This window comes from Amaranthus tricolor, chromosome 10 (genome assembly GCF_026212465.1).
Source record: "Amaranthus tricolor cultivar Red isolate AtriRed21 chromosome 10, ASM2621246v1, whole genome shotgun sequence".
Lineage (NCBI taxonomy): Eukaryota > Viridiplantae > Streptophyta > Magnoliopsida > Caryophyllales > Amaranthaceae > Amaranthus > Amaranthus tricolor.
Window position 1 is genome coordinate 9,961,640 of NC_080056.1, and position 12,500 is coordinate 9,974,139.

Here is a 12,500-nt window from a genome sequence, read left to right on the forward strand (position 1 = left end):
AGTTGCCTTATTGGAAACATTGTTCTAATCCCCATAATTTGGACGTCATGCACATAGAAAAGAATGTGTTTGATAATATTGTTGCGACATTGTTAGCCATTCCTGGGAAGACAAAAGATAATTTAGCTGCTCGTCAAGACGTAAAAGACCTCCGAGAAAAGAAAGACCTACGTTTAGACCTGTCAAACAGGTCGGACGGGTCGGGTTGTACAAAAATATTTTCGGGTTCGGGTTGAATGGGTTTAAAAAATTACGGTTTCGGGTTTTGACTACCTTGTTTAAGACCCTAAGTTGTCGGGTTCGGGTTGACCCAATGGGTTTTGCACTTTTTTGGAAAAATAATTTACGTCAATGATAATATATTAATATGTACCTATTACGATAATATATTACTATGTACCTATTACGATAAAATTGTAACTTATATAGAGTACATATCAAAAGTTGCATGAAACAGAAAATAAAATTAGTTCAACAAAGTATGACAATTACAATTTAATAAACTTGTTCATAGTCTACTATTTAATAATCTAAGAAAACATTTACTAAAAATCATCATCTTCAAGAATTTCAACTCCACTTTCTTCTACGCCGATAACTTGAGGTTCTTTGTTTGGATCCCGCAAAATCGGAATTTCAACACCGTCTTCAAGAGAATTGTTATCTTCACACAAATAAAAAACGAACTATTTAATTAGCTATGAATCTCTTTATTTCTTAAAATGCAAAAAAAGAAAGACAATTTACCATTTTCAACATCATATCCATATAGCCAACTTCGGGTTGTGACCAAAGTCTCGGCACTCTCTGGTAGTAAGGAAGCTCTCCATTTTATTAGTATCCTACTTCCCAAGCTAAAACTCGACTCGGAAGCAACAATAGTAATTGGAATACTTAACAAATCTCTTGCCATACTTGCAACTTGTGAAAACCTTTTAGCATTATCCTTCCACCAACCAAGAACATCCAAATCCGACAAAGGATCCAATTTATGCTCACCTAAGTAGTCATCTAATTATGTTTCTTTGTTTGGATCCAATTTGTTTGTACTCAATAGGATTGTATTTCAAAACAGTCTTAGCTTTTTTATCTAATAGCATTTGACGCGTATCACAATTATCACGAGCTTGACAAGATTCAGTGTGACGTCTAAAATTAGTAGTACCATACATTGAGTCGGCAAAGATCGGTCCTTTATTACAATACTTACAGTAAGCTCTTAGCCTCTTATCAGCGAATTCATCACCATCGAAAGTATTGTAATGGTCCCAACAATCTGATGTCCATTTTCTCTTGCGAGTTCCAAATGTTGGAGTAGCTTCTTGCCCAATGTTAGGATTGTTACTATCATCATTTGGCTCAACTCCTACAAAACAATGTAGATTACAGGTTCATTATATTAGCATTTGGGTCTAAATCTAAAAGTGTCATCATTTGCCTTTGAAGTTTGATTTATGCAGAGGTTGATCAATTTTAATTGTTTGCTTCCCAGGGTTACGATCAATTTTATGCAGAGGTTGAAACTATAATTCAATCCCTCTCTTCATTTATGCAGAGGTTGAAACAAAATCCATATCAAACACACCTCATATATCTTATGTGTTAAGAATGTAGGAGATGCTCAATAATACAAAAAAGATCTAGAAACAAGGGCAAGAATTAATCTAACATTTAATAAGCCACTCTTTCCTTTTGAAATATATAAATAAAAAAACATGAGCGAACATTGAATAATGTGAACCAAGAGAACAATACACTTGATTGATGATATAAACAAAAGTTGAAACCAATTGAAGAAGTTCTTCATCATCAACTTGATCTTGTTTATTCAAAAATACACACATATTTGGAACACCCACTTGCTTAGCTAATAGTATATGCTCTTTAGTTTGTGGCATCGGACCATCAGCACCACTAACAACAAAAATAGCACCATCCATTTGTGCAGCACCAGTAATAATATTCTTTACATAATCAGCGTGACCAGGACAATCTACATGAGCATAATGTCGATTCTCAGTTTCATATTCAACAGTAGCAGTTTCATATTCTCAGTTTTTCCATGGTCGACATGGCCAATTGTGCCTATATTTACATGGGGCTTTTTCCTTTCGAACTTACCCCGTGCAGCACGAACTGTAAAGAGACGGTTTTGGGGGGTATGGGTAATGGAGGGTGATGAATTGGGGGTGAAATTCGGGGTAAATGGAGATGATAACCGCCATTCACCAAACAAAAATATCAATAACTTTAACCTAATTGAAAAAATATCTATAATGTTTCCATTTTTGCATACATATTAGATTATTCAAATATATATAAGTAATTTTCTTATAAAACTGACAATCATAAATTCCAAAATCACAATCCAGAATAACCCAGAAACCAAAACTAATTGAGAAACCAAAATAGTTAAGTATGAAGTATCCAAAATCAAAATCATGATAATGAAAATACGAAGGTGATGGCAGAAAACAAATGAAATTGGTAACAAGTCAACAAGTAAACAAATGAAATTGGTACTTCAAATTACCTTCTTTAGGAGTGGGAGATGATGAAGAAGAAAAGAATTGTCCAAGAGGTGATGGCGAACACCCTTTTTGTGGGAACGGAGGGCGGCAGCGGCTACTACTTGAAGCTCGACGTCCCATAGATTTAGGGCTGATGATGACTGGGAATGGAGATGATGAAGAAGAAGGAAGGCTGAGGATGAAGAAGAAGGAAGAAGCGCCTGAGGAGTGAGGATGAAGAAGACTGCAGAAATGATTTAGGGTCGGCTGAGGAATGAGGATGAAATGAAATGAAGCGCCTTTTTCTCTTTTAATTTTTAAATTTTAAGGGTTGAAACCCGACGGGTCCAACCCGACCCGACCCGTTTTTGACCCATTTTTTGCGGGTTTAAAAAAGCGGATTAAACGGGTCACTTTTTTAAAAAATTTGTTCAAAACCCGCTTTTTGCGGGTCGGGTTTTTTGGGTTTAGCGGGTCGGGTTCATAATTGACAATTCTACCTATGTTGGGTTCTTGAGTTGGAGATTAAGGAGTTAGAAGATGGAACTGAAGAGGTTCCAACATCAAGGTTTTGGATGAATGTCAATGAAAGACGATTGTGGAGTAACTTTAACGGCGTTAACACATAGTTTTGCTAGTAGTAAGGATAAAAATCCTTCAGTGGGAAACGTCATGTATTATGGTTCTGTGGAAGAGATTATTGAGATATCTTATCATGATCATTTTAGTGTTGTCTTGTTTAGATGTGTTTGGTTTCATTCAGAAATAAATGAACATCAACAATCTTTAGTTAACAAAAATAGAACAATATGTAAAGGAGAACCATATAATGGAATAATTGTTTACAGTAGCGTTGGTAATTATTTTTTCCATCCAATAGAATGAAAGTGAGAAGAATAAATCTAATCGACAAGTGGCTGATGACTTTCACACTATGGGTCCTACATCCTACGCAATGTTGCGTGAAGAATTGGTAATTATTTTTTCAGTTTTTTATCTATTTATACAAAATAACCTTAACTAATGAAATTATTTTGAATAGAAACAACAAGATCCAAATAAGGAAGAACCTTCAAATGCAAAAGTCTACATCACTTCTCGAAAAAGAAAGCCAGGAAACTCATACAAAAAAGCTTCGATGTTGCAAAACAAAATATTGTATGTTCCCGTACATATTTGCCCTTATTATTTGTGTACGAAAGCCATGATATCATGGCTCGAGTTTTACAGTGTATTTTTGACTTAATTTGCATACACTGGTGTTTTAAAATGTTAATAGGAGAAAATAAAAGCAATAGAGTCGCAAGAACATCAAGGTTCAAACGACAAAGATGCTTATAGTGAAGTGATAAAGAAACCAGAGCATAGTGGACGTGTGCGAATGTATGGAAAAGGTGTGACAAAAACTTCTCTAAGGAAAGTGAGCACTAACTCGAGTGAAACAGCCCAAACCAGCGTAAACAATATAATAATATTGTCTACAAAGCACAGCGGAAGACTTATAGAAGTCTGGGCTGAATTCGACCTGTGGCTCGATAGCCACAGCAACCAATATCAGAGTATTTAAAAACTTTACAAAACTGTAATACAATTACTTACAACCCAGTTATAAACTAAATTATTACATTATAAAATATCTATTTTTTATTTAAAGAGACATGATTTGTCAAAATGTCATTATAAGTTAACCTTCCGAAAACGATGTCCTCGCTATCGCAACACATGACACATAAATGAGCAGCACATTCATCTGCACTAAAGATGGCAACCTGAAAGTCGATCTATCCCCTGTAAGAGATAAGCCCTATATAAAAAAAACTGTCAACAATTGCATTGTTGAGTAATCCAACAAACTATCATAAGCCTAAGGTGAAATACACCCAAAGGTAAACTCTCTCTTTTTCCTCTTATTTTCTTTTCTCCTTAATTTCCCCTTCACTTTAATTTTAATTATTTTAATTTTTTGATCACCACACACACTGCACACTGGCAAACCACCACCACCAACCTTTGCCGGCAGTAGAAGCCACCAGGAGGCGCGACGATAACAGCCTCGGTGGTTGCGTGCGCCGGTGGTTCTTTTAAAAAAGATTGTTATTATTCTTTTTGTTTTAATTAAATCTACCCTAAATCTAATTATTGTTTTTGGGTTTTGTGATGATTTTAGGATGTTTAATAATGAGTATTTTATTTATAAATTTTTAGATTTAGTTTTTAATTAAAGAGCTTCAAATTGTAAACCCTAGGTTTCTAAATTAATGAGTATTGATGGAGTTGGATTGTGGCTAATTCAAACTATTGAAATTAATGTTTTTACACATAATTACAGCAATTTTTCATGGTTTAATAAAGCTGGAATTTTTATATAAAGGTTATAATTAGATTTCTTGAAAGGATTTTTAATCACTCATTAATTAAAAATAAAAGTAAGGGTTTTAAATAAAATTTCAGATTATTTTAGAGGGTTTATGAGTGAGTTAAAGTGTGTATATATTGCTGGAAATTTGTGTGAAAGAGGTATTAATACTTCTTTATAATTTTGGTTTATAGCAGACTTCCAAGTGAGTGGTTTTATTTAGTCGTGGCGCTTTGAGATCATATTCAAGGTACGTTCGCGTACTTGGTAATGTTTAGGTATATTGAAGCATGCTGGGATTTGTTTAATTAATTCCAAGTAGTATCATAATATGTGTTGGATGGAATTTGTTAATTGGATTGATGATGGTGAATGATTTGTGATGTGTGAAATATCTATGGTGAATTGGTGATTGGAATTAATTATATTGGCATGTTGGATATGAATCACAATTTTATTATTGGCATGTTGGAAAGCATGTTTAATTAAACTAAATGTTTAATTTGGTTTGGAACATAAAAAGGAAATTTTATGATGGTTCATGTAATTTTTATTGATGCTATAAGCATGAGGAAAGAGCTATTAAAGTGTCTTAGTACACAGAAATAAATTATATTGCGATGCCTATGTGCACTTAAGGTGTTCTTAACTCCGAAGGATAGGATTTGCGGTGCCTTTATGCACTTAAGGTGTTAATTAACATCAAGGTAGATAAAATAGGATTTCACACTTAATTTATGTGGTTACTAAATATTCAAGAATTAAATTGGGTTGTTTGATTGCTTGAATGAATTGTAATGTTTGGTTGTGTTGTGTTTCAGAGTCATCACCAAGTTTATTAATATGTAAATAACGTAAAGTGAAAGAGATTACGCACCGAAACTCTTGGAACGTATATACCTTGAGTATGAACATATGGGGAGAGTTATGGGGTTTTATATTTAACCATGACTTCTACTGGGTGTATAGGACGCTATATTTTCCTTTTTATTATTTATTATGCGCACGTCTAGTCACTTCATGTGACATTTGCTTACCCGGTTAGCTCCTGGTGTAGTTTACCTCAATTTATTGAGGCAGGTAGTTGGTTGGAAACTCTTTTGATGCGTAATCAAAATTTAAATGAACATTAGCATTTGTCTAGTTAAGTGTGAGTGTCTTGAATGCTTGTTTACAGGTGTAACACGGTAAGTTGTGTGTTGATAGGATAAAAGCATGTTAGTGTGTTTTATTACGCTTATGTACTCGGCGTTGCTGATTGTGTGTTTGTATGTTTGTTTGGCCCTGTCTTTACCTTGGCCCTACGATGACCCATTTCCAATGGCGAGTAGTGGGGACAAGTAGAGAAGAGTTTTTTAGGTGATGAAGCATTTTCATGATGGGGATGAGTGAAGAGCGAATTATGCTTAGTTTCCTATAAGAATATGATGTGTTTAGTTATATTGAATATTATTTATTTTGTTATACTCATGAGACTAACGCAGAGGTTTCACGATGGTTCTAAGTTGTAGCTTAACTTGTTTGACTTAGCTTTGTTTTCGTTTGACTTTTTAAAAGTTGACTTGTTTTAAATGGTTTCTAAAATGTAATCTTCCGCTGTGTGTCTTTGATAAATGCCTTAGCCGTTTTCACGATGGCGGTAATGTCTTAGATTTTCCTATTTTGTATTTTAAAAAGGGCAAAACAGGTATTTTAAAGAAAAGGAATTTCTAGGGTGTTACAGTTATTACCTGAGTTAATGTAATATGGAAAATTGTTATTTACTAAGAAGTATTTATGACTACCATGTTTAGTATACAAAAAATCATGAAGTATTGTAATCAAGGTGCAATAGTTAGATGTGCATTGAAAACTATATGGTTCGGAAAATATACAAGAAACTTTGCCTGCGTATCATAGAACTTCACGGGAGAAACATGCCTTAAAAAGCTCCCATTTTGATAATGCAAACTTTGTTTTGGAAAGAGCTAAAGGATGACTCCTTGGTTTGTCATATGGATCAGACAGAGTTTATCCAACCATCTTCCCAAATTGAGAATTTCTAAATGCTTCATCAATTTTTTCAACGGAAATAAATCGGTATAATTTCAAAATATATGCCCAATATATAGTCAGGTAACAAAGAAATGATAACAAATAAACGATAGTTAGATAACAAAGAAATATAAAAAATAAATATAAAATCAATTGAAATAAAATAGGAAAGAAGCAACTACAATCATCTAGCTACAATTTTAACATTATATCCTGTTGGATTGATACAAAGTAGTTTCTATAGTTTAGGATAGGAGCTGTTAAATTTTGTCCTTCAAAGTAGTAAGTAGTTACGGTTAGTTCCTATTAGTAGTAGTATCTAGGTAGTTGTTTACTTAGTCCAATGAATAAATTAGCATATTCTTATCTAAATACATTTTTTAAGGAATAGTGGTGTAGCCCACTACTTGTTAGTGCTTCTAAATTTGTGTCCAGTTTGTTATCTCTTTACGCATATTTAGTGGCTCTTCATTTACTTGTGTAAAATGTAATAAGACTAATCAACTATTTGTCTCTCATCTCTCTATATTTATAGTTTTAACATATCCTTCACCTATAATCCTTAATTATTTAAGCAACTTCTTTACCACCAATTACAACAGATTTAGAGCAAAGTTTGAAATTACCACGTACAGCTTAATTCTACAACTTATATGCTTATCCCTAATATTTTTTAAATAGGTAAAATTACTCGCAGGCTTTACACCTAATCAAATATTTATTCATGTATATGCTAAATGTAAACAAACAAACATATCTATAATGAGTATAATCATATGTAGTCTCTAGCACCCACTTTTTAAAACATCAGCATTTAGAAATTTTGATAGACGCGATGTTTATTAGACAATGTCTAGCCAAATATTTCTGCTTTGTGTAGTTGTAAGTCTTGTAACTGAATGTTCTGTCTATCCAACTCCTAAAATGCTCTGTAAGTGGGAACTTTTGATAAATAATATTAAATATAAGGAATTAAATATGTTTTAAAATTTTCAAATTATTGTTTATTTATAAAACACATAAAATTTGACCACTTAATTACCTGGAGAGTAGATAAAAATTGTTGGTATTCAAGTGTTTTCTTAAAAAGTGCGCTTTGCCTTAGTTTTGATCACGTTCATTAGTAAGTGTATTGGTTCATTTGCAGTCTAGCTGGAAGGAGGGACTTTGGACAATTAAAGCATAATCCTTAGTTTCAAATCTGCCCAATATCGCTCTTGAACATTCGTAGAGGTAACCTAAAAAGAAAGGCAAATTCAAGGGTCAAATAACTAAAAGAACAAGCAAACTTGTTTTCAAAGACAAAGAATTGATAAAAATCAAACCTTATGTAACAAGTCTGCAACCACCTTACGAGGGGCCAAACGAAAGCCTAAAGATTCAAAGAAATCCAACACATCTGCACGAGGGCCATGATAGACCATATGACCTTCTAACAAGAGCATCAGATCATCAAAGATGTCAAATGTCTTAGGTACTGGCTGAAGTAGAGCCATGACCACCGTCCCATCCATTTGATGGAAAAAATTCCCCATGCATTTCATGTAGGGTTTCGTAGTGATCCGACACTACGTGGAAGGAAACCCCCCAAGACCGCCCCTTAATTAAACCAATTAACACGCATAATAAACATAATTAAGCAAGACTAAGAACAAGAATTATACCTTTGTGGCGTGCTTCGCTCTCAAAGAGCTCTTACTTCAAAATCCCAAAACTACCAGATCTCTGACGGATCGTACCCTCGACCCAACCCGAGCATCCCAAGTCTTGAAGGTTAGTCAAGAACCGGACAAACAAAACTATGAGTTTTATGAATCAAAGGTTTACTCTAATTACAAGAGTTGCCTTTTTAATTCCACTCAAGGTTGTAACTTCCCAATGCCTATGCCCTTGGTATTTATAGGGAAGAGCACCCTTGATTTCCAATCTCCCATCAGTGTGGGAGACTTGGTAAAATCAACAAATTATTTAATTCCAAAATAAATAAATAATCAACTTAATCACATTGCGACAAGTGGCACAATCACTTGCTAATAAGTAATGGCCAAGGCTAGGTGGGGGGACCATTTGCCTTGTTCCCCAAGGCCCTTGATTGGTCCCCACAAGCAAGCACAAAACCGGGTCAAGGAGGGCTGGCTGGCTGCTAGCTAACACTGCCTTGCTGCCCAGCATCCCAGATAGCCAATGCGTGCTGGTGTTGGGCTATGCTGGTGCTAGTGCTTTGTGCTAGCGCCTAGCGCTGCTAGCACATCGTGCTGGCACTGGCCCCAGCATCCTACGCACCACACGCATCCCCGCTGCACCTCTCGCACACGCACATGCCTCGCACCATGCGCACCTGCATCGCACCACGTACCAGCCTCGCACACACTTGCATGCTGCTGCTGCTGCGATGCCTTCCACGCGCACGCACACGCACATAAGGCCTACCATGGTGTTGTGCTCTTGTGAGGGACCTGCGATGGTTCTTAGCACCCAGCCATGCATGCTGCGATGCAGTGCCATGTGAAGGCACGCATGTGCGCAGGCATGCTGTTGTGATGATGCGATAGGCTAAGACACAAGCACACGCTGTGCTTGTGCTGCGATGGGCTGCGATGGTGTGCCTAGCCATGCTAGGTGCATGTTAGCTCGAACTAGCCTAGCATTCACATGGTTAGACCATTGTGGTGCTACGGCTACGCTCGTAATTGTCGCTTGTGATTTTGCGACGCTTGGCCTCCACACCTTAGGGTCGATATCCGACGTCTGTATTCGTAAAACTCTGTTAAGTCATTAAATCCTTTCGGATTAAATCATTGTCTTGGATCGGTGATTCGATTGGGTTCGACCCGAGGGGTTCAGTTAAGATTAAGTTGTAATATAAATTGTACCTTGATATTACTGATCGGAAACGACCTCCACCTAGGCATTCTGATCACTTGATCTTACTGAAGAATTAACTCTATAATAATTATGAACCCTATATTAGAATGATACACTTGTTGGAAGGACACTATTCCTTTCAATTTCCAACTTGTCATTCCGGATAAGTGTGCATATAGTGTATTGCCCATTTCCTGTGTCTCTTAATGTTTCTTCGTGAACTATAAGGTAAGATTTATCGTCATCCTTATTACGTTCAGAAGAGTTTCTACATCTTTGAGTTCAACTGTCAATAAGCAGATGATTTCTAAAATCCATCTGAGCACGGCCATGCATTTTAATAGTCTCGCTTTTCAAGCGGCCTTGTAAACAACAAAAACATTTTCCCTATTGTTAATTGGGGGCAATCTCAGTCTTGCATTGTAAGTTTCTCTTATTAAGAGGACTTAGTCTCCCGAGTGTTCTCGTTATGATCCCAGTTACGGCAGACGTTAGGAAACAACAAAGAGTCTAGTACTTAAAAAAGAAAACTTCACAATACTCATGGTCGGAGGAAACAGGTTCCGATAGTCATAATGAGAAATGTACTTATGACCATTTTTAAATTTCGTAAAGTACTCTCATAGGTCTGATCCATTACAGTTCCAAATTGTACCTGTGCAAATGATTTATGACTGTCACGTCCTAGCAGCATAAGAAACGGTGTTGTAAATCATACTACACATTAATCTATGGCGGTCATCAATCATCCATCCGTCAGATGACCTCGATTAGGGACAATTTTCGATTTAAATATTCAATGTTCACTTAATAGGTATTTCTTTATCTAAGACATGGTCTTAATACCCTGTTTTGGATATTTCCATAAATCGAATGGACTCATTATTTAATTCTAAACCACAATTAAATAGTAATGGAGTGAATAATAATTTTTCACAAAAATTAATTACTCCATTAATGAATGGTTTTAATACAGTGTCTTATATTACATCAACCAGTTTAATTAAAACACATGTACAAGGAATTTCAAAGCCAATTTACAACGTGCTTGATTCCCATTGCCTCAACGTGTTTGTTTTGTTTCACTTGAGGAAAAGGTTTAGTCAAAGCATCGGCTATATTATCATCTGTACCGATCTTATAAATTCTGATTTCACCTTTGAATTTCCATTCCCTTATCATGTAAAATCTCCTTTGGACATGTTTGACCTTCTGGTGTTCTCTTGGCTCCCTGGCTTAAGCGATAGCTCCATTGTTATCACAATAGAGATCTATCGGCCCCTTGATTGAGGGTACAACACCAAGTTCGCTGATGAACTTGTGAATCCAAACAGCTTCCTTAGCAGCTTCTGAAGCAGCCAAGTATTCGGCTTTAATTGTAGAGTTTGTAGTGGTGCTCTGCTTGGCACTCTTCCAGCTAAATGCTCCTCCATTTAGGCAAAATATGTACCCTGACTGTGACTTGAAGTCGTCTCTGTTAGTCTGGAAGCTAGCGTCGGTGTAACCTTCAACAACTAGTTCTTTGTGGCCTCCATACACCAGGAATTTATCCTTGTTCCTTTTCAGGTACTTTAGGATATTCTTGGCCGCTGTCCAATACGCTTCTTCTGGCTTTGATTGGTATTGGCTCATTGCACTCAGGGCATATGATACATCTGGCCGGCATACAATACATCTGGCCTTGTACATATCATGGCATACATGATCGATCCGATCAGCGAAGCATATGGGATCTGATTCATTCTTTCTCGCTCAACAGGTATCTGTGGACACTGTTTCTTGCTGAGAGTTATGCCATGGCACATGGGTAGATGCCCTCTTTTGGCATTCTTCATGTTGAGTCGTGCCAGTACTTTATCAATGTAAGTACTCTAGCTCAATCCAATCATCCTTTTAGATCTATCTCTGTAGATCTTGATGCCCAATATGTACTGTGCCTCTCCTAAGTCCTTTATTGAAAAACACTTTCCCAACCAGCCCTTTACGGACTCCAGTAATTTTGTGTTGTTTCCAATGAGAAGTATGTCATCGACATACAGGACTAAGAATGCAATATCACTCCCACTGACCTTCTTGTATACACAAGACTCATTTGGATTCTTGATAAAACCAAACTTGCTAATGGCTTCATCAAATTGCATATTCTAGCTTCTGCTGGCTTGCTTCAGTCCATAAATGGACTTCTTCAGCTTGCAAACCTTTACAACGTTGCCTGGATCGACAAAACCTTCTAGCTGTGTCATATACATAGTTTCTTCCAAAATTCCATTTAGGAAGGCGGTTTTGACATCCATCTGCCATATTTCATAATCGTAATATGCAAAATTCGCTAGGATGATCTGGACGGATTTTAGCATTGCAACTTGTGAAAAAGTTTGTCCGAAATTAATCGCATGACATATGCTTCGCATCCCCAAATCTTGAGAAAAGACAACCTAGGAGGTTTCTTAGTCCATAATTCATATGAAGTCTTTTCAACAGCTTTTGACGGAGCGTGGTTCAGTGTTAGTGCCGCGGTTTGTAGCGCATGTCCCCAAAAAGAGATAGGAAGTTCACTAAGACCCATCATCGATCGAACCATGTCTAACAAGGTTTGATTCCTCCGTTCGGACACTCCATTCCATTGAGGAGTTCCGGGAGGCGTCAACTCTGAAAGAATACCATTTTCTTTCAAGTGATCGTCGAATTCATGGCTCAAATATTCGCCACCTCATCCAATCGAAGCGCTTTAATTT

General features: G+C 36.4%; 1 protein-coding gene across 1 annotated transcript; it reads right to left on the bottom strand.

Annotated features, from left to right (window-relative positions):
* Positions 1 to 11,001: 11,001 nt before the first annotated feature.
* On the bottom strand, positions 11,002 to 11,454 carry LOC130824814 (secreted RxLR effector protein 161-like). Its single transcript, XM_057689831.1, has one exon. The coding sequence runs from the start codon at positions 11,452 to 11,454 to the stop codon at positions 11,002 to 11,004; it is 453 nt and encodes a 150-aa protein (XP_057545814.1).
* Between the last annotated feature and the right edge of the window lie 1,046 nt (positions 11,455 to 12,500).

Excerpts from the sequence above, each read along its gene's own strand:
- LOC130824814 (XM_057689831.1), bottom strand. The coding sequence starts at position 11,454 with ATGTACAAGGCCAGATGTATTGTATGCCGGCCAGATGTATCATATGCC.